The sequence below is a fragment of the Fusarium musae genome, chromosome 3, assembly GCF_019915245.1.
Source record: "Fusarium musae strain F31 chromosome 3, whole genome shotgun sequence".
In the NCBI taxonomy this organism is placed as follows: Eukaryota; Fungi; Ascomycota; class Sordariomycetes; order Hypocreales; family Nectriaceae; genus Fusarium; species Fusarium musae.
Window position 1 is genome coordinate 2,178,969 of NC_058389.1, and position 27,844 is coordinate 2,206,812.

Consider the following 27,844-nt stretch of genomic DNA (forward strand, 5'->3'; position numbering starts at 1 on the left):
GGTATGCGATACGAGCGTGGTGGAAAGGGGAAATACTGGCTTCCAAAGCCTGGGGAGGTAAATTCAACAACGCCTCTTCTCCGCGGGAATGGGGAATCAAGTGACAACAGACCCGATCAGATCAACGAAAACATACACGGTACCTTTGAGGAACCAGAGATAGATGCTGACGAGGATCGCCTGTACGAGCAAGCACGCCAATTGGAATATGGCGATTGGAATGTAAGCGTGATTGGTCACCACGCAATTATGCCGCTAATATGAGACAGTATCCAGTCATTACCGCCAGTGAACCGCTGAGAGAACGATACCGTTCTCCTGGCAGCTTTGGTACAAGGTCCTCCGCTTATGTTAGCCCATCCGTGAGGTCGCCGGCAACAGAGTATCCTCCCGCAACAATCAAAGGGAAGCAAAGGAGTCGAGAATATGGGCGTGATTCTCAACCCCAGCTGGAGCCTCAACCTGAAGCTGTTGTTCCGATCAAGAAGAAAAAGAAACCAAGGAAAGTTGTCAAGCATGCCGAACCAGACCCAGGCGAACTGGGCCTGAACAAGGGCCCTCCTGCTCCTGCAGAAACCGCCCAAGTTGGTGGGCAGGATGGACACGAAAGTCCCAAAAATGAAGAATCTAGGGCCTGGAGCGACGATCGAAATCAGCAAGAAACCCATGCAGCGTCTAATTACCAATCCGGTTATGGAATAGACCAGGACGAATTCCGCAACGTTTGGGGTAGGGATGAAGAATCTAGATAAAGGGCTGCTTTTTATATCAAATACCCCGTATGTCCGCCTGGGTTATATGAAACTTGAGAGCATAGCATGGAGTTATGGCTGTCAGTATACGTTGCTTTCATATCTGCTCTACTGGTAGCACGGCATTGCATCTTTACTGGCGAAACATGAAACGTTGTTTGAATAACAACACACTTTGCTTTTTGGCACCTTGATCCATAGTTCTACGTAACGTTACACCTCACCCCGTTTTGAATCGTTAGCCATGTCTCAAGCCCACGTCAAACTGAATACTTCAGCCCCATGTCGCGAGATACCAACTTCAGTCTTGCTGTCCGCACTCTTGATGCTAGTGGGGATCTTGTCACCCTTACGCTCTAGGATAATCTTCTTACCAGAGGTCTCGGGTAGCTTGTAAAAGCAACGTCCGTTACGACTGAGGAAGTTTTCGAGTATCTCTTGTGTCACATCAGCTTCCGATATGACGCCACGGTCGATGGCTTCCTCGAGACCAAGGAGGACAAGTTGCACGACGTAGGGCTGAGTGAAAACGCCAGCAGGTGCCTTACCCTGCTCAGCAGATGTCTTGGACTGAAGGGGGTGGGGAGCGCTGTCGCTACCGCTATCGGAGAATTAGTACCAAACAAGAACTTAGCTTCAACTCGAGCCCGAGACTTACAAAAAGAACTTGGAGTTGCCACTGACAAGAGCCTTGATCAGGGCATCTCTGTCGGTTGGTTTCTTAGGAATAGGTTTGCAGAAGGCGAAAGGATCGCAACAGGCCTCGTGAGAAGTGAGGTAAAGGTGGTGAGCGGTGATGGTAGCTATGAAAATGGTCAGGGTTGAGCATCATTAGCATCGGTTACTTGACATCATACCGCCTACAGTTGGGCCACAGGCCTTGACAGCCTCCACAGCAGCGGAGGTGGTGCAGTGCTCAAGCTGGAACAGGGGTTAACAATCACCATCCTGATCGTGAGTATGGCAGGCGTACCACGATGCGTAGCTGAGGGAACCGGTCATGGAGCTGTTTTAGGGTTGGGAGGAAAGCCTCCTCGAGGGTTGTGTCGGCCGGCGCAAGAGACTCGAGGACTTCTCCGTGTATGTTCAGGACTAGCACAGAACAACGGTCAGTTCGGCCTATGACAGGATTTCTTAGAGTTCTTACCAATCCCGTGCTTTTCCATTGCGGCAAAAGTGTCATAGAAGGCTGTAATATCCGACACACCACTCTCAGAGTTGGTGGTTACACCTATACGGACGATGTAAGTGGTTGCAGTTTCATGACTGGACAGGATCACGCACCTTGAGGGTATAACTTAACACCGGTTACACCAGCCTCGGCAGCTTTGGCTATCACTTCAGGAGTGACTGAAGGGTGAAGCTCATACGACTTAGGGAGGGACTAGTAGTATAGGGTGGGTTGAAACTCACATAGAGTGACATGAGGAAGTTGACATCTTGGGTGATGGCCGTGAGCTTGGCCTTGTACTCGAGAACCTACAGGCATCACAGTCAGGCCCGATCTTCCATAATCTACTAAGGCCGTGTTATGAATACGTACCTGCTCGACGGCAGTAAGAGGAGGCAACTATTCAAGGTATGGGTCAGCGGTCATGCATACAAACCATTGGGCAATCATGGGTTTGGAACAGTATCACTACAAGACACGACATACGAGATTAGGCATACTGTTATATTATATTAGCTTTTAATATCCAATCTTGTTATAGTCCAGAGTCTGTACACGAATACCGTATCGACTCCTCCTTGGCGAACCGTGGGAACAACCAAGTCCATCATATCGCCCTGACGTAAATGGACATGCATGTCAGCCGCAGCCGGCAATTCGAGACGCTGAATGTTCCTCATTTTGAGAGTATTTTCTCAGTAGCAATTGAAAACCTGGTATATCTGTAGACAACAACACCTGATAATAGATGATAGCTGAATCGCGGGGTTCGATTTTTTTTCCCCCTTCGATGCCCCGCGGTCTCAGATGGAGAATGACTAAGAATGTGACACCTAGGGGCTTCGGAGGGTTTCTACCAATCAGACAAGCTCTTGACTTGACCGGACAAACCACAAATCCGCGTCTACAGGCGGTGTGAGAAATTTGTCGGTCTGTCAAGGCAGAATCGCAGCAACGGCACAATTCTATCATCAAATCCCAGCCCTACGTTATCAATCCTGCAGCCATTCTGAAGCCTCTTGGACTTACGGCACTGGCCTCTGGTGGAAACGGCGTATCAGACGCCTTGACGGTTGAGGTTGCGGGCGACGCGCTTGCAACGACTCCCCAGAGCGCGCAATGGGCCGCAAGCCCAATCCCCTCATTCTCGAGTACTTCGTCCGTGGACCCAAGCTCAACGACAACAGTAACCGATATCCACATACGTGTAAACAATGCGGTGAGAACTTTCCAAAGGGAAGAATCGATAGCTTGACAACGCACATCACCAAGAAGTGTCCCGCCATCTCCGAGTCGGATCGTATGCGAGCATGCCTCGAACTTCATGGTATCACCAATGCACGAGCATCTGTCGATCGACCACCTCCTGAAGCGCAACCGAACGGACAGCCAGTAGATGTCCCGAACCTCCCTCAAGGGTGGAGCGCCCTCGAGACACTCGCCGAAGCCTCACGACAGGTTGATTTAAACGAGAACAATCGTGCTCAGAGCGTACAGGCAGGCGTGGTTGACCCCGCCGAACCCACCAACGCCCAGCATGTTCCAGATCGCTTCGAGCTTCATGAGCAGTTCACTCTAGATAACCCTCCTGTGAGCTACGAGAACCGGTCGCAGCAGGGCAACAGAGGTAATGGCCCCTTGGAGCCTGACTTGCAAGGCGCGCTTCTCACAACAAATGTGTTAGGTGCGATTCAGCAACCACTCCCAGGAACCGAGTTATCACCCGAGGAACGACTTCAAGCATTGCTTCCTAATAGCGTTGCTTCCCCAGACGTCTCGAACATATCGGTCGCCGTTGCTGCTACAGCCAGGCTAAACCCGTCGCTTCTTGACCCCCAGCTCGTTCATGAGACTAGTACCTCGACTACACCGCCGTCTATGGACATTCCGACCCCGATAGAAGCCTCTCCCAGTGCTGTAACAGCTCCCGACAGTGGAATTTCGCAGCCATGGGGCGAAATGACATACTTGGCGACTGCCTCTCCTGTTCCTTTACTTCACGAACATCCACCGACACCTATCCAGATGAGCAGGGGTGGTGTTCGGATGGACACCAGCGATGGTCAACTTAATGGGAGGCCTCGACACGCGCGATCCCGCTTTACTGCTGCGCGGCGAAAGGAGGTGCAGGAAGTTCGGAAAATAGGTGCATGCATTAGGTGCAGAATCCTTCGAAAGAATTGCGGCAAAGGAACGCCATGTGACACGTGCAGGAAGGTTCTCGCACCAAGGGTGTGGAGGACTGGTTGTGTGCGAACGAGGCTCCAGGAGCAGCTCGATTTGTACTCGGCGGGTGTCCAGGTTGTCCTGTCCCAAAACCGCATCAACCTCTTGAAGAACCAGCTGAATATGACCCATGATGGTACCATGATAGAGGTTTCGCACTTTCCTGAAACTGGCAAGGTCATACTCCTCGAAGCTTTAGTTGCACTGCTAGAGCCTAGTGAGTCGCTAGCAGAATCCAGAGGCAGCAAGGATTCATTCTTCCAGGTTATTATGATCGATCAGGACAAGGAAGATGTTCCTGGCAAGGTTGAGGCCTATATGCGCGATGTCTTTCAGCTTTTTATCGATCGAGAGCCCTCCAAGTTCATGCGTGTCACTCTGAGTCTTGCTCTTCAGCAATTGCAAGAGTCAGAGGATGATCTACTTCGAAAGTCCTTGGAGCTATGGGGTTTGGTGGAGAGCATCGATCGCGAGAGGCAGTGGAACGTTATCGAAAGACCAGCCGATAAGAATGAAGATCCCAGGCGCATCCAAGAAGCCAAAAGCGAGAACGATGCTGATATCTACACGACCCTTTGCATGCAACTGAACGCGGCAGCTGAGAGAAAGGCCAACAACACTTCAAAGGCACTGCTCAGCGGAATGCATCGCGTACTTCAGGACAGCAAGGTCAAGGTGAACTTCAAGATGTATCTGACGGCTATCATCTTCCTCAACTGTCTTGAGAAATCGACTTGGGCATTCAAGGCTTGGGAGCAAGATCATCTACGCCCTGGGTGGCCCCTAGAACGAGACCCGAGTGTCTTCACACAGCAGGGCGGTAATTTAGCAGGGCTGCTGAAGATGCTTCTGGCGATCCGCAAAGCCCTGCCACAAACACTTCGCAGTGAGACGGGCAAGTTGCTCACCTCGGAACAAGACCCTGTCATAGGAACTTACTTCCAAAGCATCGATTTGGACTGTGAGTGCCATCCATCCATTCTAATCCCACTGTAATAACCGGCTAACACTGTAACAGATGACACAATCCTTGCCCGCCAAGATGGCTCTCCCTTCTCCCCAGCAGACTCTCGGTCTCTCGAGATGATTCTCTGCTCTCACCTTCTCATTACGAATACTCCTTGAACGATTCTTCACAGGCCGATGCTCATGACACTTGCAAACGTTGCGAACGGAGTATATTGACATAAATCATGCACGGGGAAGACGGTTTTGATTTGAATCGTTTAATGGCTAATGACTGGACGGAAAAGAATATGAATTTTGATACCACACGATATATACTACACCGATGTATGACTAGGCACGGTGCCTTTGGCCCAACGATATGAGAGGGAGCAGGAAAAGTCAACAAAAACAAAATAGAACCAGGGGTAGTGGTTCAACTACGGCGTTCACGGTATAGAAAAAAAACACCAAGAAACAATATACCTCGGAGGTTCTTTGATGATATTTTCAGCGATGGGACGGGTTTGCAAAAGTGAAGAAACTTGTCCATGATTCACTTCGCTTATGCTCCAGTACTACGTATTTTGAACTACACAGACCTCTTCACCGAGCGTACTCTAACCCGTAGAGTCCATGGCCGTCGTGTAACTATCATCCTCCAGCTCTTGGTTGCTTGATATGCTGGAAATATACGGATCCTGAGCCTTCTAGGCTGAGATACCGGACAGTCCGCTATTATTTCTGCTGGGGCCGTGGCCTGGCCTTTTTGGCTTCTTGAAGCAAGCAAATTCATTTTTGCTCGCTTCTCTCAGACGTTTGAGAACGTTGCGCATTTCGGACAGTTCACCTTGGAGACGTGCGCGGGCCTCGTTGTCCGTACGTGCATCAAGCTCTTGATAGATCTGGCTCTGAAGCTCCGAAGCACGCTCCGAAGTGTAGTGGCTGAGGGTCTGGGCAACGAATTCTACGTCGAGGGTTGCTTGCATGAGTGCCTCTAGAGTATATCGCGGCCGACGTCGGAAGGCTTCTAGGAGCTGGGTGGACGTCTGTTCGAGGAGGAATGACAAGACTTCGACTGTAAGAGCCGGCGCAGTAGTAGAAACCTGAGAGTGGACAAGTACGAGAGTAAGAAGCGCCTCGTACACATATGGTTTAGCTGTCTGGGTACGCTGCCCTTGGCCAGGAGCCCAGTCAGGGGCTGAGATGCCTGATTGAATGACATCGCGAAGCCTTTCGATTGACTGTTTCGTGTAGGACTGGAAAAGTCGTTCGTGAATCTGTCCAAGAACTTCACGGATCTTTTTGGACTCATCAGTCAACTTGACAGAGAAGGCATTCTCAAATTGCAAGTTGAGACTTGGCACTACTTGTGACCGCAATGACGACAGGTTACTCAGGGTCATGAGCATGCGAATGTTCTAAATAAAATTGTCAGTACAGTGAATTCGTTCGAAGTGGGTGGTAGAAGGCCTACTCTATCCCCTGAGTCCAATGCTCCTTTGCCTGCCATGCTCGGCGTCGCAGCCAATGCAAGCGATCTCTCGCTATCGATTAACCAGTCGTCCTCCGTCTTCTTCAAAGAGCGCTCGGCGTTTTCGACCATGCCACTCAATGCCTTGTACAGAGTGGTAACATACTGGCTGCGGACCATCATGAGAAGCTTGGTCGGAGGTGGCAAGACAATATCTCCCGAGCCTGACCTGGACATGGCGTCGGGGATGTAGAGTATTTTCTGCATGCCTGATAGGACTGCTCCTTCGAAGGCAGCGAAGCTAGCTGGCATTCGTGTCACGTCCCCCATCTCAACCGAGCGCTGCCAGTCCTCAACATACTTAATATTCTCGGCATCTCTGTTCCAGGCTGCGCACAAAGCTGTCACGCATCGCTCTCGGGAACCCCCAACAAGACTCCTAAGGCGATCAATCACCTGGCTTTCTCCGGACTCTATTGGCTCAATACATGCTAGGTCGCCAGCTCCAGCGCCAACTAAAGTCAGCATCTTCGACAGGTAGTGAACACCGCTGATGGAATTAGACCACGGAGGCCAGAATGCCAACTTTTCCCAGACTTCACCCCTCTTGGGCGACGGAGGAGGCATGTTGTTTGGATCGAAATTAAAGCGAGGATCTCTTGGAGACGACAATGCGGCGGATCCGGGCGTCGTCGGGGCTGGCGTATTGGGGATTGGTGAGAATAGCAGTGATACATCTTCGGGAGGCATATCCACGAAGAATGAATAAGTGTGTTCTCGGAGCAAGTCCACTAGTTCCACAGCTCCTTTTCGTAACTCGTCAACGCTCTGCGGTGAGAGTTCATGGTGATGCCGAGACTCGCCGCGATATCCAACGGGGAGGGCGGCTTGAGCAGACCCATTGATGAACCCCTGCACTGTCTGCCAGAACTCTATCACCTCACCCAGAATACCTTCACTTGATAGGAGACTGTTGAGGAACGATAACATCTTCTCCCAGAGCTCAATTACTTCAGGCGAGTCGAATGTCAAAGGTTTATCCTCAATCACCGGCCTTCCTAGGGATCGAAGATGCGCAGCGATAATATTGGGGTTCGGCTTATCGTTACTGGCCAGCCGGCGGCGAAGCACCTCGATCTCAACTTTTGAGCGGTCTGCTGTCGATTGAATTTTGCCCTTCAAATGGTCGTATCGACTCAAGAGCCACACCCAGATGGGATTGTCATCGGCGCCAAGCTCAAGAAGCAGTCCGATGAGTTCCATATGCTGGTCTTGAATACGGCCAGTTGTGCCATCCATCCTGGATGCGGTGTGAAGAGTGACCAGCCTCTTCCAGATGTCGCGTTTGAAGGCGCGTATCTGCTGGTCAACATCGTACCACATGCGTCCCGCTATCAACAACTGGTAAAGTTGGGGCTCTGTTGGTGTCTCGTCCCCTATTTCCTCTGTCAATCGTCGAGCTTCGTCTGCAATTTTCCTTGCCCTGCTGAACTCGTCGACTAAAGATTCATAGTCCTTGCGTTTGATGCTGTCTGCTATCGACGTGCTCAGCTCAACGTAGTCCTTGAATCTTGTGAGATGATTTGAAACGGTTTTGAGGTTTTCCTCCTTCTCTCTTCCTCCTAAAGCAGGCCCCCATACGTCCTCAGCCTTTGCAGAAACTTCCAGTAGAGGGCCCTTTATTCCCAGCACGCCGTACTCGCTCTCTTTTGTCAGTGCATTCTTTTTACGCGTGTCAATATTAGGAGATGTCAGAGGATTGTTGATTCCTAACCCAGCACCGCCCGCCACACTATTGCGATAACTGCGACGCTGGGCTGCATTGGAATGCGCATTATTGGCGTCAGGTGGTTCCATTCCGCGGTATTTCATCTCCTTATAGACATTATCTATTGTTGCTTTGGCTTTGACGAATCTTTCGAAGTTGGTCTCGACGAGGACCTTGAGGGACGCTGACTTTTGATCGATGGATTGTGATAGAACATCGAGACCATTAAGAAGACTCCGAGTGTCGGCAGTAGCATGCATCTGGGAGAGGAAGAGAGCTGGCGAAAATGTTGTTGAGGAGAGTAGGAATCGATTGCCTGGTTTAGCCACACGCCGTCAATCTATCATATCCGTGAATCGTACAGTCATGGCACGGGAGCATACGTAGTCGGTGGTCATCTTGGAGGGGCAGACCAAGATGCTTCAGTGTTCTGACGACGCTATCGGTAGTCCCTAGCGGATCCGGCTCGTCTTTTTGAACAATGTTTCCAACACCTCCTTGGTCGTCTTCTCTGGGAATGTTGCTCCTTCGTTGGCTCACGGCTCTCTCGAGCGCCTGATAACGGGACTGTCTTCGTTTTATAGCAGCATTTTTCTCGCCTTCATCATCATCGTCCAAGTCTTCCAGGTCCTTCTCAGCTGGCCATTCTGTAGGATACAGAGTAGGAATCTGGTAAAAATCGAGGATCGTACGCTCGGTATCGGCCATGGTGATTCTGATGATGGTCTTGAGTTAGAACTTAGGGGTGCAGTCGCATACTCGATAGGGTCGGCGCAGTTATCTTTGCGAACTATTCTCTAGTCTGGGGAACAAGTTTAACAACGAATGTCACACGCGCAATGTTGCACGGGTCTATTATATCACAGATGATGTTGCTGTGAATAGGTGCTTGGATATCTAGTGTTATGATGAGCTAGAAGCTAGGTACCTATCCTGGGTACACCTCCTAGGCACGGTGTATGTGGCTGGGCAATGGCCAGGTAATGAATGAATGCCCGGGCTGTGGGGTTCAAGTGTGGCAGTCCAGCTGTGGCGTCACTTATTGCTGTGACGTGCATTTCTGTGGTTTCTCTGTGAAACATCAGGTGAACTACGGGTGCCCACCGGCCCCCCGTTGCTCGGAGAAGGCTTCTGGATTGTGAACGCTCCCGTGGAAGGACGGGAAGAAAAGAAGAAGAAAATATCAACCTGTACCTAGCAATGGAGCGGAAGTCCGCGCGGGATACGAGGCTGTAGCCGAAAGGAAACCTTGAAACCACTGTAAAAGGCGCGAAAAAGTGGAGGGCCAGTGGAGCTAGGCGCCGCAAATGCCTTGGCCTACCGTTGTTTTCAGTGGCTAGTGGCCTTGCTCAGACTGTCAACCTGTGGCTATACTGCCATGAATGCAGCATTGGCCATTCGGATTTGGTCTGGTTTGGGGTGTGTGTGGTTGTGGTTGTGGTTGGGTTTGGGTGAGGTTGTTTTCCTCCATTGACCTGGGTTAATCTTTCCTCTTTTCTATTTCTTGATCTTTCTTGTCACGCTCTTCCCATTATACCCTCACCCTCTCTTCCAATCCTCGCCTTACATTGCCTTTTCTTTCTCAAGCTCTGTCTACCTAGCTAGCTAGTCTCTCTGCTCGCTCCTCTTCATAATGCTGGCCATTCGAGCTCTCCGAACTCCCGCCTCCAGGCAAGCCCTGCGCGCTGCTACTCCCCGCGCCGCTATCTTCTACGTATGAGATCACCACCAAAACTACCCCAAATTTATCCAAACATTGGATGCAATTTGGGCACAACATGGGCATTCGCTTACACCCTCTCTACAGAACCGATGCTACTCGACCTCTGGCGAACGAGTCGCCAAGTACAACGGTACCAAGGATGCCAATGTACGTTTTGCGCTCCCTCATAAAACACCTTTTGGATGATCCTAGCGCTCGGCTGGGCCGAGCAAGGTGCCGAGATAAAATAACTCAGTCTCGCTCAACACAATGCTTGGCTTCGGTCAATTGAGGAGATGTTTTTGCTGACTTGTCGCGCAGGGCAACTTCCTGGTCAGCTTGATCGAGGGTGACGGTATTGGCCCCGAGATCTCTCAGTCCGTCAAGGACATCTTCGCCGCCGCAAAGGTTCGTCATGACAACTCGCCCACCCGCATAAGTCGCACCAAACACAAACAGTTCAGTTATGCTAACACGGTCTCTTCAAGACCCCCATTGCTTGGGAGCCTGTCGACGTTACCCCCATTATCAAGGACGGCAAGACTGCCATCCCCGATGCTGCCATTGAGAACATTCAAAAGAACAAGATCGCCCTCAAGGGTCCCCTCGCTGTACGTCACCATACACAAATTTGTCACGGTCTGCGTGTCTCTCATGACCGAATGGCTAACATCTCTCTCTCAAGACCCCCGTTGGCAAGGGACATGTCTCTCTGAACCTTACTCTCCGACGAACGTTCAACCTCTTCGCTAATTTGCGACCCTGCCGATCCGTCGCTGGCTACGAGACCCCTTATGATAATGTCGACACCGTCTTGATCCGAGAGAACACTGAGGGTGAATACTCTGGCATTGAGCATGTTGTCGTCGATGGCGTCGTTCAGAGCATCAAGCTTATCACCCGTGAGGCTTCCGAGCGTGTCCTGCGATTCGCCTTCCAGCACGCCGAGTCCATTGGCCGCAAGAAGGTCCGCGTTGTCCACAAGGCTACCATCATGAAGCTCTCAGATGGTCTCTTCCTTAAGGTTGCCCAGGAGGTTGCCAAGGACTTCCCCGGTATTGAATTCGACGCTGAGCTCCTCGACAACAGCTGCCTCAAGATGGTCACTGACCCCACTCCTTACAACGACAAGGTCCTTGTCATGCCTAACCTCTACGGCGACATTCTGTCCGACATGTGTGCCGGTCTCATCGGCGGCCTCGGTCTTACCCCCTCCGGTAACATTGGTGACGAGTGTTCCATCTTCGAGGCTGTCCACGGTTCCGCTCCCGATATTGCTGGCAAGAACCTTGCCAACCCTACTGCCCTCCTCCTCAGTTCCATCATGATGCTGCGACACATGGGTCTCACAGAGCACGCTTCCCGCATTGAAACCGCTATCTTCGATACTCTTGCCGAAGGCAAGGCTCTCACTGGTGATCTTGGCGGCAAGGCCAAGACCAACGAATACGCCGCTGCCATCATCTCAAGGCTGTAAATATACATCCTTTAGTTTAGATACCTGCCTCCTCACCCGAGGGTTTATACGCGATTTTCTTTTTTTTAAGGGCAGTGTACTTATTGAGTGTACCAGACCTAGAATCAGGCACGGCGAAATGATTAAGTTACGGAGTTGCTCTTGATGATGCGGACCAACAAAAATAGTGTATGAGATGAGAACCAGTGCAAGATAATGCCTGAGCTATGCAATACAACATTGGTAACAATATAGTCAAAATTTAAAATTTGTCACTCTCATATTGCTCTCATGACAATGCTTACGTCTAGTTCAAGGTAAGACTTCTTTGATGTATCACTATGATTTTACATGATGCTGCTCATTCATCATGAGTTTCATATCCTTCTGGGGCCAAATGTTTGCATCGAAGAAGCTTTGGTTACCCTACAGCTCACAAACCCAGTTTCGGCTTTGTTGGAGATTTTATACCATTGTGCCGAATCCCTTTTGAACTATTCCTTACACCCTGCTCTATACAAGTCTGAAGGGTGGCATTTGTATCCTATAGGATTTTGTAGTATTTTCCTTACATGTGGAACACTACTATTTGTACTGAAGAAGATTCACGAAGAAAAGCGGCCAACGCCATTCATCCAGCTAGATCAAATTGACGACGTCAAAGAAAAGATATGATTTGACTGAACGTACTGAATCGTATTTTGACTTGTCTTATTACGCTTCTGGTTCAGCGTTGCCCTAGTCACCACTAAGAAGCTGTAGATGCCTGATGTAAAGTGCAAAAATAAGTGACGCTCTGTAAGTTACATGCAGGTCCAGATTCACCGGCCCCATTTATCCATCATCATCTTTATCCCATCCAGTTTGCCCTGATCCAAAAACCCAAAGCATTGCCGTTGAGCCGTTTGCGCCGTCTTGCTATCGCACCCTGGTAGCATTTGTCACCAAAAGCAACTCCACATTTGGGAGGTTTCTCTAAACCTCATAGTCGACCAGATCGAATTTCCTTATCAAAAATTTTGACACCCCAAACCTCATAGAACTGCAGGACTCCAACGGTCTTGAGTCGAAGCCTCTTTCCACAATTCGAGGCATCATCATCGTCCTCCTCACTTTCGCTATCGGAACCCCAGGATGGTAGCACAGGCAGATTGTTGCTGCTGTGATGTGGATGAACCGTAGCCTTTTCTTTGCCCTTGCCTCTTCTCTTCTCACCTTCTTCAATTGCGTCCGTAGGGCGAATGACCCTGTCGAGACGATCGTCCTCCATAGCGATCCACTCCAGCTTCAGCTCAGGATGGTGAGAGAGATTATCCACGATGAAGTTCAGAATCTCCCGCATGACCCATATGCATGTGTCGTTATTCCTGAATCGAAGGATGTTTATAGCACGCAGGTTGACTAGTCCAGCGAAATACTGCATGAAGGCGTGCTAATATTGGTGTCAGTGACTAATCGGACTTCTGATAATACCAACTTACCACTGCATGGATATTCATGCTAAGAGCCAGCTCCTCGAGCTGCACACCACGGTTACATATAAGTATCATTGCCTTCTGATTTGCATCCCAGGTGCTGCTGTTTGACTCGTCCTTGATCATGAGTCTCTTGAGTGAGTGCATGTGCTTCTTTAGGACGAGCCGACGGATCTGGTCGATCGTGACGGTAGTTCGTGGTGCGAAACTCTCGGGCTTATATTTAGTGCTTCGCTCCAATAAGAACAAGTCGTGTAATTCTTCAAGCTGGGACATGCAGTTGAGGAATGCGGTCGAAACATTGTCGGTAAAGACACTCCGTAAGGCCAATGGTGAGACTTTGTTCTCTTTGGAGAGCAATGTCCAGATTGGGCCCTGATTACCGACATTGAGTAGGGTCAGGTTCTTAATGCACTTCAGGTCAATAGCTCTAGATAAAACGGACGCCTTTACAGGGATGAGATGTATGCTCAGTGTTTCTAGTGCAATGCCACGAGTGTCTCGTAGGTATTCGTCGATCGAGCGTCGTGACTTTTCGCCGTCGTTGTTTTGAGCTTTTCCGAAGACTTGATCCTCAATATGTTTGATCTCGAGATGAGTTGTTTTGATCGCGCCTCTGATATGTTCAGCTTCCTGACTTAGTTCTCTTAGTTGTGTTACGGAGTCCTTGAACTGTTCCAACTCAGCAGCAGTACCCTGCACACGAATCGCCTTGATCTTCTGGATGAAAGCATCGTTCTCGTCCTGCAATTGCTGTAGATTTGACAGTAGGGACTCATAATTCACCCGCTGTGTATCCAAGTTTGTGTGTGCTTTATTCAGCCCTGGCGTCGTTGATGGGTCTGGGTTAGCATCCGGTGTCTTCGAGGGTAAGCCAGAGGGACCAGCAACTGCTTCTGGAGTTTCTGATTCTTTGACTGCAACTTCCTTCTCCCCAATGTCCTTGGTCTGTTGTTCGTCCAAATCCACCTCCAACTCATCTATGGTATCCAGATGCTCAATTTCGATATCGTCTGGTGATGTATCCTTGTTTGGGTCGTTATTCTTAGACAATGGGGTCAAATTTGATTCCGCTATCGTTGGCTTCGATCCACCACTCTCATCACTTTGTGGCCCCTCATCGTTCTCAGGTGCCGCTGAGGTGCTACCGGATGGTTCGTTGTTCGACTGAGAAGGGAGCTCACATGAATCCACGTATTTTCTTGCTGCCTTTTCAATCACGTCCAAAATATCCTGCTGGGCTGTCGAGAAGTCACGAGTGCCATTTATATGTGACATAAGTCTTGTTGAAACACTGCGGATCGATGACACAAATTCTTCACGAGGATCTTCTGAATTGTCGTTAGTGCCGGCTTTATCCTCTTGACTGGTTGCCGCCTCGCGAGGACTCTGGATAAGCGCAGGTTTCTTGGTAATAAAAGGCTCGACATCAAATATTCTTCCCAGTATGCCCTCTTGAAGTTTACGCTCTTCCTGGGAGCGAAACGTCTTCGCAGGGCCACTAGTGTCGAAGCTGGTGTTATGGGAAACGGGAACCACCTGAAACTCATCATCGACATCAGAATCGTCTGGGTCCGAGTCAGGTGGCGGTCGTCTGGCTTGTAGGCCCAGACTATCAGAAAGAGAAAGTTGCAGTTCGGTAAGTGTGGCGGAAGAATTTCGCACGCAAGCCTTGAGCTCCGTTACCAATTCGAGATTGTCGATATCGAGAACGGAAAGACTTTTCAGTTTTTTAAAACCCGAGAGCGTTGGGGGCTCCTGTGTCACAGAGTCTCGCTTACTTCCCTTTGCTTTGCAGGATTGCTTGGACGGTGGCAACAGAGGAGGTGGTGAGGTGATGACTGGCAGAGATGTCATGGCACCGGCCAGTGGGGCTGAAAACACTCCTGGGGGAGGCCCAGGCGGAGGAGGGGGGATATCTGGCCAGTGAGTTGAGGCCGGAGGTAGAGCGTCAATGCTGAGAGGGAGAGGAGGTGGTGTGATGTAGTATGTATCCCCGGCTTGGAGGCGAATGTGGAATTTTGTCAAAGTTTTGATCTTGTGAAGCTCACGAAAGACAGGCCTGCTCAACTCAACGCGAATGTTCCACCTGGCCAGAAAATTAGCGATCAAGGACTTTCCAAGAAACCAGATACACCAGGCTGTGGAACACACCTAAAAGATTCAAGTGACTTGGCTTTCTTAAGAGTCAGATAGAGTAAAGTATTAAGGAACTTGCCACAACTGGCACTATACAGATACGGCTTGTAGGCATGCTCGGCCTTCGCACCAGTGCTCACTGTATCCATAGATAGTTCTCTCAGGTGCTTCGCGTAGTTGTATTCGCTCGTAGTGAAGGTGTCAAGGCCACCCGCAAGGCCATCGATTGGAGATTCGAACCTCACATCATCGTCGTCAGGAAAGAGGATGTTGAAGCTACGATAGAGCTGCGCAGATGCCAACTCATGAAAGTGCCGAGATACAAGAGCGCAACATATCAACTCAGACTGGGAGCACTATGGGGTCGTCAGCAATGTCGCAAGAGGTACAGAATTGTGAATCTAGTCACGAACATGCGACAGGATGTCATGCTGGGTTTCAGCTGGGAGATCGAGGAAGGTGAGTCTGCGCTTGGGCGGGGTGGCAGCCTCATTGCCGGTGGCCTCGGCAGCCATGATGATCGAGCGGGGGCAGCGTGGCAACTAGGCTTACTCAACGGCGAGGAGAGAACAATGAAGCAGATGGATAGATCGAGGAGCAGAAGGAGAAGGTCCTCCCTCAGTGGAACGACCTTCGTCTCAACAGACGATGCGACTGGGGTAATGCGATGCGATGCGCTGGGCATGCAGATGCGCCGATGTAGGATGTGCTCGAATGGATAGCGTCGATCAGCAGGAGCTAAAAAGGAGGCTATAAACTGGGGCCTAAGAGATGAGAGAGATGCCAAAGCGACGGTCGGGATAGGGAGACGTGTACGAAGATAGAATCATTCAGTTGAGTAGGTAGGTAGGGAACGGAACAAGAAATGAGGCAAGGATGAGGAGAAGCAAATCCAAGCAAGTCCCAGTCAAATCAGTCGCGAGCCGCTTTGGGGTCGTAGTCGCAAGTCTCAAGTTCTAGGTTAACGTTAGCTGAAGTTGAATTGTTGGTCGTTGGTTGGCTGTGAATGGCGGCTAGTGCGGGGCGGATCAACGATGACCAGCTAGGATCTTCTGACCAGTGCGCATTGCTCAGTGGAGAAGCTTACCGTAGGTACCTTAGTCTACCTCAGTAAGGTACCTACCTAAGCTAAGGTAGTACGGTATAAGGTAGTAGCTCTTGCTAACTGCCAGCACCCAAGATTGGCTTTTCTGCGCTGAATAGGTACCTAACTGGTCTGGAGCATAGATAGACTGTCTTCCTAGATTTGGGTAGGTAGGTTGGATGTATTGTTTCTCCTAGCAGTGCAGGTGTTTCAGTTAGCTGTTGGAGTTTGGCGAGATCTGAACCTTTTTAACGTCTAAAGTGCCTGCATGCTTGATTTGTCTTTGACAGTCAAATGGTGTTGTGTAACAGCGCATGTTAACGGCACCCACGGTTTTACACAGAATCACGAAACTAGAGAATCATGTTTTAAATACCTAGCTATGAGTTCTTTCCTACCTAGCTATAGTAAATTGAGTTTACCAGAGATGATGGCTTTCAGACACTTCATCTGGACACCTACACATATCTTATGCCAGTTGTCACTGCTATAGAGATACTAACTCTATATGAGTCACAAACAGAGACAGCTAACTTTGCCACTGACGTTAAAGAGCCCGAAGATGGATTCATAAAAACTCTTCACTGACTTCATCCTACACACGTGGCAACATTAGACTTGCTATGCATTTTTTCAGCAGCTTGATTGAGAAAGCCAACAGTCGTACAGATAGAGCACGAAGTATGACTCCTACTAAGTTTTGATCCTTAAAGTTGATACACATCAACTTATGACAATTCTGTTCTGGCAAATAATTCAGTGTGTTTTGCTATAAGATATCTATCTACCTCAGCAAAATTTTATTCTTATGTAGCTAATTGCGATAAAGGCACACTGACCAAGACGACACATAATTGAAGCTAGGGTGGAAATGAATATGACTTTCATGGTTCATTTCAAGTGATGCTATGCCCCTCAACTATGAGATCCCTGCTTGTCAGTCTATCAGCCTCAAGTTATCATGGTCATCACATGAAACACTACGTCTCCCTAATCCGCATCCTGGTTTCTTGGGTGCAACTAACTAATGACTAACGTTACCTTAGATCTCCCGTCCGTCCAGACATACACTAGTCCTTACATAGGTAGGTAGGTATCTACGTTGTCCGGAAAACGCCCCCACCGTTAGCCTAGCACCCCTAGTCTAGTATCTTGTTTTATGTTTTGAAATCTTCTATTTCTCTATAAGTTATAGGATGGGATTTTATAAAATCAAAGGTCCTAAGCAAGAAAACACTTATTTGCTAGATATTACCATTTGTAGCCAGGCTGAGCCCCTTCCATTCTATTTTGAAGTACGATGTTCTGACCACTGCATTCATTCTCTGCATGGATCGCTTCTAAATAAGGCTGACTATGCGAGCCAACGACGTGGTCGTTGAGCGCTGATATTGTACCCTATGTAATTGTAATAACAACATTGCACTGACTGGTCTCATATGGAAGAAAATTCATTGATCTTTGATTTTGATTACGTGGCAGAGCAAGAAAAGGGGGAAATATCTCGATTACTTAGATCATCACAAGCATCTGGGTCTAGGCACATAATTGCCGAGAGCCAAGTCATCAAATGGTTGGAGGGCAGACTGTTGTGTGGAACGACGAGTACAACAGCCAGTTATTAAATAATTTAACGCTCGTGTATGCTCGTATATTATGACGCTCGTATATTTTACGGTCAGTGCAATCACGACCAACAGCTCTCTTAATCTGATGGAACGAACGTTGGCTCTAAGAGCATCATGAAACTGTAGTTGGTGGAACTGGTGCTCTATCACTCTTCCCCGCCCTCTAAACTGCGGCCCTCAGGTTCCACCTGCAGGGCTGTGTGGCTATGTTCGATCCCTCTGGACCCCTTGAATCAGCGCTTCGGTCAACCCAAGGCACCCATCAGTCACTCGTTCCATCGTCTGTCGTATTTCTTCCATCCTCATCCTCATGCTCACTCTGACTGTCGTTCCTATTGACATCTTCCACTTCTGTCGTTACTATCTTTGTTGTATACACCATCTGAGTCTTTAGAATTACATTCCCAGCCCAAGATATCATATCATCGTGCCTTTCAACACTGCCTTGATCCTCCTGTGTCAGTAAATATTGTGAATACGAAAACTTTGAAACTTTGCTTTCGACTTAGAGGATCAAAATGGCCGACACAGAGGAGCCCCAGTTCAACACTCTAGCTGAGCGCATTGCTGCTCTCAACAAACAAAAGAGTTTCACAGGTGCCCCAAGCCAAAGTCCCGGACCGGTTCGCAAACGACCGCCGCCTCCTCCCCCTCCTGGCCGCCCAGCCATTGAGACCCGAAGCCAGACTGTACCAGTTGTTTCGACCACGTCAACACTATCGCAGAGTAATCCAGCAATTCCTCCTCTCCCTGCGCGAAAAGCATCGACACCACAATTAACAGCGCAGAATGGTCAACATGATGTCCAACAACGAGCCCCGCCTCCGCTCCCAAGTCGCACCCCAACTATGCAGTCCGCTCCGTCTTTACCACCAAGGCGACCGTCAACGCAGTCTAGTCTAACAGTGCGGCGGAACTCTGGCTCGTCAGAAAGATCGCAGAACTCGGCGATATCTTCGTTATCTACGGGCAGGCCTCCATCATCAGTGACGAGTGTCAACTCTGATGGAGCTGGCTATAAGTTGCCACCTGCTTATGATCCTGCGAGTCTCCCCAAACTTCCTCCATCAAGAAGAGAAAAGGAGGCAGCCGTCAGGGAGGCAGGGAAACCCAACCGTGCTCCACCGTCACCGCAGCCTCCACGGGCCATTGAGCCTGCACCTCCAGCTCGACCTAGTCTGCCACCAAGGCTGCCTTCACGCCCAGCAAAACCACAAGCAGACGCTACACCTGAACCACAAGCGGCGCCGCAACCCAGAAAGTTGCCCCCTAGAACGCCGGTGAACTCAAAAGCGAAGACACCCGTGATACTTGGGTTTTCCAACAAGGACAAACTCAAGGACTCCCAGCCAGCACTGCCCACACGGCCCCCAATCCCAGGCCGATCGCAATCGGGAGATGAACCGCCGCCAGTGCCGCTCTCTTCTCGACCCTCAACCGCCCAGATTGAAGCGTTTGAGACGCGGGCTCTCACTCCATATGCTCCAGTGTACGGATGCCTAATATGCCGGGACTGGAGCGATCCAGATGCTGTAGCTGCGCAGTATCCTCGAGATTCTGTGCCGAGGGATGACCCGGTGGGTTATCTGGCTCAGGTTCTTTGTGGTCCATTCCCCTCATACACTGACAAAGCGCGAGCGATCTTTACTTGGTTCCATCACAACATTAGTTATGATACCGCCGCATTCTTTGGCAATAATGTAAGGCATATGACGGCTGAAGATACAATTTTCACTGGTAGAGCCGTATGCGCAGGTTATGCGGAAACATACAAAGCGATCGCCAACAGAGCTGGTCTAGAGTGTGTGGTCGTCACCGGTCACGGGAAGGGTTTTGGATACACTCCGCTCAAGAAGGGTGAGCGTCCACCTAGAGCAGATCCAACAGGACATGCTTGGAACGCAGTGCGAATCGATGGTGGTGACTGGAAGTTACTGGACGCATGCTGGGGTGCCGGACACGTAAGTGGGCAAAATTACGAGCCCAAATTCTCTCCTCTGCAATTCACCAACGCCAATGAGAACTTTGGCCTCAGACATTTCCCGTCCGAATCACGATATCAATTCAGGGCGGACGGCCTACCAGTCACGTGGGAAAACTACTATACTGGAGGAATTGATGGCGAGCCCCATGGAATGTGCTCAACCACAGCTGAAGAGGGCATCGCCGAGTCCAGTATAGAGCCGAAGCAGCGGCATATACCTATTGACAGTGGCGAGGTTGTGCGATTCCAATACTCAAAGGTTTGCGAGCACTGGTCAGAAAAGATGTGTGGCGGTAAGGAGCGGCTGGTGCTCCTCTGCCTTCCCCGAGGCGATGGCCAGAAGGAAGAGATGATACCCATGGAAACAAATGGATACTGGTATTGGCTTGACGTCAATGCGAGCGATCTCGGGCCTCGGGGTAAGTCGGTACGACTGCTTGTTCTCACAAAGTTCGGAGACCGCGAAGACGCAAGGGGAGTCACAGGCAAAGAATTCCTTGCCAAGTTCGGTAGATGCGCAATGGGTTGGTCGTACCTTGTTACATGGGACTTGGTTTGAGGCCTCTCATCTGATAGTCACATACTTGGCGTCTCCTGATGGTACTATATATTTTGCAGGTTGCAGTCTGGAAAGACTTGGCGAATACACGCCTCGCCGTATAATCTCCGCCCGCATCTCCGTACATGAACTAGATACCTGATGAACACCTCCCCAGGAAAATGGTATGTGCCATCTTTTAGTCCAGATGGTGAGTTTATGCACAGGAAATTCGGTGCTTAATAGGAGCAGGGGCATATAATCAGTTCCTGAATGCTATTATCCAAGTTGCTTCCTACGGTGTTTTGATGAATATAGTATGAGAGGGTAGCGGAAATTCGGTGCCCATGTTCTCAAGGAGATACGGTACCTTATTGTCATTGATCGGGTTCTATAAAGCACCATAGTACTGAGGGATTGACAGGCGACTCCTCCCGTCGAACTTGAGTTCATACCGCGAGGGTACCTATAGTGGATCTTCAGGATGCTTTAGAACCGAACGACGAGAATTCATGCCGAGACGGCTTTTAAATGCATCTTTTTCTTGGAACTCATCTTGGCAATCCTCATGACGCACACACGGGCTGTGCTCCTGTTGATGATATCAGAAATGGTCTCGTGTACAGATTTAAGTTTATCATAGGTGCTTCGGTTTTGCTTGTGGTGGAATTTGGGAATGGCTTTGTACATTGGTAGGGACGAGAGAACTCATAAGAGCGACAGGTAAGACATCATGAGTAATCGGCTTTTAGGGAGTACAAGCTAGGTGCCTACTATAAGTTACGGGCAAGGTAGACGGGGTAAACGAGTGACCAAAGACGGAATACTACCCTAGCAGTCTATCTAAGTACTAATCCACAAGCATCGAATGTGAAAGACTCTACGGACTTGACGGAGTACATAAAACGAGTTACAATTTATCATAGCATGATCATCTACATTGCAAAGGCTGGCTGTCTAAGTCTTGGCATCCAATGATTGCCAATCGACTCTGATAAGTAGTTCAGAATGCCTCTACCTAAGGTACGAATGAGAAAGGCCAGCGACTGGCCACCCAACTACAACTTCATCCGTCCCTGAGGTAGACAGCCGCCCGTCATGCAGGCGTCTTTTTTCTCCGCATCTGTGGGGTTTTGAAGTACCAGTAGCAGCCAGCCTTTGTTGTTAACAACCCAAGGTCCTACGTACCAGAGCAGGGTATCGAGAATGGCGATCGTGACTTTGAGGTACCTAATCACGAACTCCGATTTTTGATGCAACTGGCCTTGAGAGGAAGGCACTTTTTATACCACACCCACTTATCACACAGGTCAGTTTCAGACTCGCAGCCATTGACATCGGCCTCTTCATTGCATGCACATGGTGGTGACGGTGGGGATGGCTTCGCGACCTGCAAATGCACCGTTACTCCGTACAGTATTGCCCGATACAAGACGGTATAGAGACTGAGTCTTGGCCTGGCATGAGAGAACTGCAATCACACTATTTAACGTAAGACTTCCAAGACTCCAAAACCTCTCAAGTTTTCACGTGGGGTACTGGCTAAAGCTGATAAACTGACGAGTACTTTTAGCAGGGGTTCTGTTGTGCATGATGCTACACAACAAATACAACCAAAAGCTGACTCGAGCGTCATACGGAAAGACTCGGTAAGCCGATCAACTTGTTCTCGGACGACCGATGAAGGACCCTGTTACGAAAGCATATGCAATAAATAAGCAGCCAAGACTCTTTACAAGGAGCAGAGACACCCAAGCGTCTTGGCGCTTGGTATGTACGAACGCAACGCGCTGCCATCTCCAACAAGTGCTCATGGGCCAGTTCGACTACCCCCCGCACTTCTCAACGCTTATTAGGTACTCTGTACAAGATCGGAGGATATCAGGGTGACCCGGATGGATGTCGGCACGTCATTGGACTGACTCAAAGTAATTACCAGGGAATGGTCCCCCCCCTTGACAGTTTCTCGAATCTTTTTGAGTCAAGTGTGAGCAGCATTTCGGCGACATCGTGGTAGCGTGGGTATAGCCGTCTGCAAGTGAGGGGAAAATTGGGTTCTTTGACACGCACAGCCTCAAGCCTGCATATGCGTGCGTGCATCTCCTCAGCACGCAGATAGAACGGGCCATCAAACCCTTCTTGAGCTTCGGTGGAGAGGCTCAAGACATGATGGTCTATCCGAGTACGCCAGGACCTATCAGCACCGCCGACACTTGCCAATGGACGTCTTGGCAGTCAAAAAAGATGTTCACCGTCCGTCCACGAGTCTTGAGAATTTGTGGCTGTTGGCAGAGTGGACCAGGAAGCCCAGTTTCGCCTAGCCATGGCGTTCTCATCTAGGATTAGGCTCGCCATTATCCACCACCATCCTATCCGAAACTAGGTAAGGTAGGTAGGTAGTCAGAACATGGCCGAGTATATAAGCATGAGCCCCAGGTTTTAGTCCCTTTGCCTTTGCCCTTTGGCCTCTGGACCCAGCGTCACAAAGTGACCTATCTTGCCGCCTCCAGATCGAAATGATCTCCTACAATGCCCGCAACCAGAGAATAGAAGCCTGGGTCAACGCGGCTGCCGAAGAAAGCGAGGATGCCGCCCCTACAGATCCCGAAGCCCGCGACCTGCATGACCAGGAAAAGGCCCAGCGAATCGAGCACGAGGATTTGTGTCGCGACAAGAAGCAGGTAGGTCCTGGCTCCATGGGAATAAATGTGCGACGTTATGTATGAAGGTCTGACTTTCTCGTTTCGAAAAAGACGTATAAGGGCGCGGTCTTATTATGGCTCGCCTGGCAGACTACTGGTGTTGTGTATGGCGACATTGGCACCAGTCCCCTTTATGTTTTCAGTTCGACTTTTAGCGAACAGCCGTCATGGCACGACCTCGTGGGAGCTCTGTCGATAATCATCTGGTCCCTCACCATCATCGTAACACTTAAATATTGTTTCATTGTCCTGTCAGCCGACGACGATGGTCAAGGAGGAACCTTTGCTCTCTACTCTCTCCTTGCTCGATATGCCAATATTGCCCGCGTCGATCCTAATGGCCCAGAAAGAATTGTTGTGCGCCTCGATCGTGAGACGGGCGCCGAACTCGCACCCGCTGGGAGAATGGCCCGGGATTTTCTGGAACGTAGCCGGGCTGCACAGAGCGTACTCAAGATTGTTGGCGTCCTGGGCGTTTCCATGGTCGTGGCCGACAGCATTCTGACACCAGCCCAGTCCGTCTTGGGCGCCGTCCAAGGGATTCAGGTTATCAGACCTGATCTGGGAAGACCAGCTATCGTGGGGACCTCGTGTGCGATCCTCATTGCGCTTTTCTTGCTGCAGTTCATTGGCACGTCCAAAATTGGCACTTCTTTCGCTCCCGTCGTTGTTGTCTGGCTCCTCTACAACTTCTCCATCAGCATATACAATCTTGTCTTGTACGACCATACAGTACTCAAAGCATTCAGTCCACATTATGCTTTCAAATACCTAATACGAAACGATTCTGATGGATGGAAGTCTCTTGGTGGACTGCTTCTCGCCTTCACCGGCGTTGAATCACTCTTTGCAGATCTGGGTGCATTTGGGCAGCGAGCCATTCAGCTTTCATGGTTATTCCTGGCATTCCCATGCTTGTTGATCACGTATTGTGGCCAAGCTGCCTATATTTCACAGGATGAAACTGGGTTGGCTTTTACCAACCCATTCTTTCGCACTGTTCCCGAAAGCACACTGTACTTCAGTATCATCATTGCCGCACTCGCTGCTGTTGTTGCCAGCCAGGCCGTGATCACCAGCTCTTTCCAACTCATTTCTCAGTTGATGAGGCTCAGCTATTTTCCTCACATCAAGACTGTCCACACCAGCCGTCGATTCCATGACCAGATCTATATGCCACTAGCAAATTGGTTGCTCATGACCGGTACCGTTGTGGTTACAGCGGTTTATAACAATGTAAGTTACCCAGCCTCATTGTGTCACCTTGAAACGGACTCGTCTGACATGACTTGAACTAGACAACGAGCTTGGGCCATGCTTATGGCGCATGCGTCATTATCGTTAGCTTTATTACAACTTGCATGGTGTCACTAGTGGCACTCATCATCTGGCGTATCTCATCAATCATTGTTCTCATCGGGTTCCTCATCTTCATCCTCCTCGACAGCATTTATCTCAGTGCAGCAATGAACAAGGTGCCCGATGGTGGTTGGTTTGCGCTGGTCCTGTCCGCCATCCTTAGCTCATTCGTCATGCTTTGGCGATGGGGAAAAGAACAGCAGTGGGAAGCAGAGCAAAGGGACATGGTGGACCCGGCAGAGTTCCTCATGTCCTCTCGGAGTACCTCGAGAAACAACTCCATAGCAAGGGGGATCCAAGGTGAAGGGTCTCTGCGCTCGACGAGGCTGAGGCTTTCACCTGAGTTTGGAGGCGGACAAGTAATGGTCGCTCCCGGACTCGGAATATTTTTCGATAAAGTGGGCGGAAGTGGTGATCACATCCCCAAAGTATTCTCGCAGTTTGTTCGGAAGTTCCAGACGAGGCCACAGGTGATCGTCTTCTTCCACATGCGCCCACTTTCTCAGCCAACGGTTCCATCTGACCAACGGTTCGTCATTGCGCGTGTTACAACAAAAATTCCTTCATGCTATCGTATTGTTCTGCGACACGGCTACATGGATGACGTTCTCACCCCGAACTTGGCGCCTACGATTGTCAACGAGCTGATGACCTTTATTACCCGAGGTCCTTTCCCGCCTGATGAGAATGACATGCCGCCAGAGTTTCGAGAAGAGCTTGAAGCACTGCGGGCCGCCGAAGAGGCACAAACTGTTTATCTCATGGGCAAACAGACTATGCGGGTGCAAAGGCCAGAAAAGAGGAGTATTTCCAGCATCCTACGCCGGGTAGCACTTGAAGCATTCTTGTGGATCCGAGAGAATTCACGAACCAAGCTGGCCAATTTGGATATTGACCCTGATAGTCTGGTAGAGGTGGGCTTTGTGAAGGAGATTTAAAAACGACAACAATATTGAACCAGAGATACCCGATACATGCGCAAAAAGAACAAGGGACGATTGGGCACCAAAAGTTAGATGGAATGATTACCTTACGATTTTTCGGACACAGGCGCTTTGGATTACGGGTTCAGCTGGGAGTTTAACTAACTGATGATGGGCTCAGTAGTTAGATGCCTCTGCTCTACTCTGCTCTGCTTTGCTTTGTTTTACTATACTGGGTGGGACAGGAACTCTCCGCTTACCTTAGATTTGATCATTTGCTTGTACATGGATGGTTGGTTTCAAGGCGGAAGCGATATCGATATACCCTCAAGAGCGAATGAATCGATGATTACCTATGTTGCATATATTCTAGGCTAAAGACGTCAGTGATGGACGAAATTCTGTTGACTGACTAATTTCAGAAGCATGAATCTCAACAAGAGCAGTTTCAAAGACTGATTAATAGATAATCCCTGGTGTTGATCTTTGTAGCAATCTCTTTAATTTATTTTGCACGTGTTTCCGCGTAAGGTAATTCATAGGTACCTATGCCATGCCACTCCACATTCACCCCCGGCCGTGTTCCGCAGTGTAACAACGTGTCACCAAGCTTCACCTCTACAATAACCAGAGACTTTAATAGGTAGCGGAGCGCATTGTGTTGGACAATCCATAGCAGCCGCATTTCTGCTGGCGATTCACCCCAATATCGTCTTTCATGATGATCCCTTAACCCTCATTACGCATCGCCCAATCCATCATCATCATCGTCATCGCGCACCTAGGTATCGTCGTCAAACTTGAGTACTACCTTAGTACCTACTTACTTACTACCTATACTACAACGCCAAAAGCCGCGCCCATCATGACTACAACCATGATGACCTCACTCTCTCGCTCTGAGACACTTACACTTTCGACCGTTTCTGCAGCTGCTTTCGCGGTCCTTGCAAACACCCTCCATGGTGACGGCGAGCCCCTCATGGCGTCTCTGGCCCTGTCGGTTCTCGCCTTTGCGCTCTGCTTCGCCATGATCCGCTGGCTAGGCCCTACCTTTATGCGTGCTGGCTTCCAAGGCCGCGACATGAGCAAGGTGAACCGTGCCGAGATCCCCGAGTGCATGGGTGCTGTGTGCGCTGCGGTCTATCTCCTCAGCGTCATCGTCTTCATCCCATTCCCCTTCTACAAGGACATTGTTGCCGCGACTAGTGGCGGTGGAAACCGCGATGTCGTCGTTGAGCTTCAGCACGTCAACCAGGGCCGTTTTCTACATCGCTTCCCACACAACAAGGTGCGCAGATGTACCTAAACTAAGCATGCATGTCATGTCTGGTGATTTACTGACCTCGTCGCTAGCTTGCGTCATTCCTAAGTGCCATCATCTCCCTTCAAACAATTGCACTTCTCGGTATTGGTGATGATCTCTTCGATATTCGCTGGCGACACAAGTGGTGGATTCCCGGCCTGGCTTCCATCCCTCTTCTTGTCGTTTACTTTGTGGACTTCGACGTCACTTCTATCGTCCTGCCTCTTCAGCTTCAGCCGTATCTCGGCGAGCTCGTTGATCTCGGGTTTCTCTACTATGTTTACATGGCGTGCGTTGCTATGTTCTGCCCTCAGAGCATCAACATGCTAGCTGGCATCAACGGCATTGAAGTCTCGCAATGCATCGTCATCGCTTTTCTCCTCGTCTTCAACGATTGCCTGTACCTCTTTACGCCATACCCTCACCCTGCTACCGACTCGCACTTGTTCTCACTCTACTTCCTCCTCCCGTGGATAGGCGTCTCGTTCGCCTTGCTCCTCCACAACTGGTACCCTGCCAAGGTGTTTGTCGGGGACACCTACTGCTATTTCTCGGGTATGGTTTTTGCTGTTGTCGGTATCCTTGGCCACTTTTCAAAGACTCTCGGACTCCTCCTTGTCCCCCAAATATTTAACTTCCTCTATTCATGCCCCCAGGTCTTCGGTCTGATCCCTTGCCCACGCCACCGACTTCCTCACTTCAATGCCCGGTCTGGCCTCCTGGAGCCGTCTGTGACTCCCTGGTCACCTGAGCGTCAACCCCATCCCTTGGTCGCTCAGGGCCTACACTTTCTCGACAAGCTACGCCTGGTGAAAGTGACAATCGATGAAAAAGGTCAGTTTGTCGAGACAAGCAACTTTACCATCCTCAACCTCTGGCTTGTCTGGCGGGGGCCACTCCGCGAAGATCGATTGGCCTTGGAGATTACCATGCTCCAGCTTGTTGCTGGTTTCTTTGGACTGTTTGTGAGGCATCGTCTCGCATTGTTGGTCTTTAAGGAAGATAACTGGGGGACTGCTGCGCAATATTAACATAGAAAGAAAAGGGGGCTGTGTGTGTGCCTTTCTCGGGGCCACAACCGTACCGCCTGTCCAGATAGATTTTTATTCCACGGGTTGGAAAGTTAATAATTTAGAATAATAACCGCGATGTCACGGAATGCGTGTTGCCTACTGTGAATCTCATCTTTGTCCTTTGGTTCCATGCCATCAG

General features: G+C 49.8%; 8 protein-coding genes across 8 annotated transcripts; 5 read left to right on the forward strand and 3 right to left on the reverse strand.

Moving 5' to 3' along the window:
- Positions 1–1,001: 1,001 nt before the first annotated feature.
- Positions 1,002–2,603, reverse strand: J7337_004136 (uncharacterized protein; the record flags this gene model as incomplete). Its single annotated transcript, XM_044821837.1, has 10 exons — positions 1,002–1,353; positions 1,411–1,555; positions 1,610–1,673; positions 1,726–1,844; positions 1,900–1,983; positions 2,037–2,136; positions 2,166–2,231; positions 2,296–2,322; positions 2,410–2,422; positions 2,479–2,603. 10 exons carry the CDS (start codon positions 2,601–2,603, stop codon positions 1,002–1,004), a joined length of 1,095 nt encoding a protein of 364 aa, XP_044683170.1.
- A 439-nt stretch (positions 2,604–3,042) lies between these two features.
- Positions 3,043–5,274, forward strand: J7337_004137 (uncharacterized protein; the record flags this gene model as incomplete). Its single annotated transcript, XM_044821838.1, has 2 exons — positions 3,043–5,110; positions 5,168–5,274. The coding sequence occupies 2 exons, from the start codon at positions 3,043–3,045 to the stop codon at positions 5,272–5,274; spliced, it is 2,175 nt and encodes a 724-aa protein (XP_044683171.1).
- Positions 5,275–5,804: 530 nt separating this feature from the next.
- J7337_004138 (uncharacterized protein) lies at positions 5,805–9,044 on the reverse strand (the record flags this gene model as incomplete). Its single annotated transcript, XM_044821839.1, has 3 exons — positions 5,805–6,515; positions 6,572–8,613; positions 8,720–9,044. 3 exons carry the CDS (start codon positions 9,042–9,044, stop codon positions 5,805–5,807), a joined length of 3,078 nt encoding a protein of 1,025 aa, XP_044683172.1.
- Positions 9,045–9,969: 925 nt separating this feature from the next.
- IDH2 (NAD-dependent isocitrate dehydrogenase) lies at positions 9,970–11,515 on the forward strand (the record flags this gene model as incomplete). The annotated part of the gene is made up of 5 exons (XM_044821840.1): positions 9,970–10,050; positions 10,144–10,206; positions 10,360–10,446; positions 10,527–10,649; positions 10,724–11,515. 5 exons carry the CDS (start codon positions 9,970–9,972, stop codon positions 11,513–11,515), a joined length of 1,146 nt encoding a protein of 381 aa, XP_044683173.1.
- Positions 11,516–12,476: 961 nt separating this feature from the next.
- On the reverse strand, positions 12,477–15,623 carry J7337_004140 (uncharacterized protein; the record flags this gene model as incomplete). Its single annotated transcript, XM_044821841.1, has 4 exons — positions 12,477–12,926; positions 12,976–15,058; positions 15,124–15,464; positions 15,522–15,623. The coding sequence occupies 4 exons, from the start codon at positions 15,621–15,623 to the stop codon at positions 12,477–12,479; spliced, it is 2,976 nt and encodes a 991-aa protein (XP_044683174.1).
- Positions 15,624–18,338: 2,715 nt separating this feature from the next.
- Positions 18,339–20,363, forward strand: J7337_004141 (uncharacterized protein; the record flags this gene model as incomplete). The annotated part of the gene is made up of 1 exon (XM_044821842.1): positions 18,339–20,363. One exon carries the CDS (start codon positions 18,339–18,341, stop codon positions 20,361–20,363), a length of 2,025 nt encoding a protein of 674 aa, XP_044683175.1.
- Positions 20,364–22,858: 2,495 nt separating this feature from the next.
- J7337_004142 (uncharacterized protein) lies at positions 22,859–25,341 on the forward strand (the record flags this gene model as incomplete). The annotated part of the gene is made up of 3 exons (XM_044821843.1): positions 22,859–23,023; positions 23,096–24,280; positions 24,343–25,341. 3 exons carry the CDS (start codon positions 22,859–22,861, stop codon positions 25,339–25,341), a joined length of 2,349 nt encoding a protein of 782 aa, XP_044683176.1.
- Positions 25,342–26,191: 850 nt separating this feature from the next.
- On the forward strand, positions 26,192–27,663 carry J7337_004143 (uncharacterized protein; the record flags this gene model as incomplete). Its single annotated transcript, XM_044821844.1, has 2 exons — positions 26,192–26,617; positions 26,683–27,663. 2 exons carry the CDS (start codon positions 26,192–26,194, stop codon positions 27,661–27,663), a joined length of 1,407 nt encoding a protein of 468 aa, XP_044683177.1.
- Between the last annotated feature and the right edge of the window lie 181 nt (positions 27,664–27,844).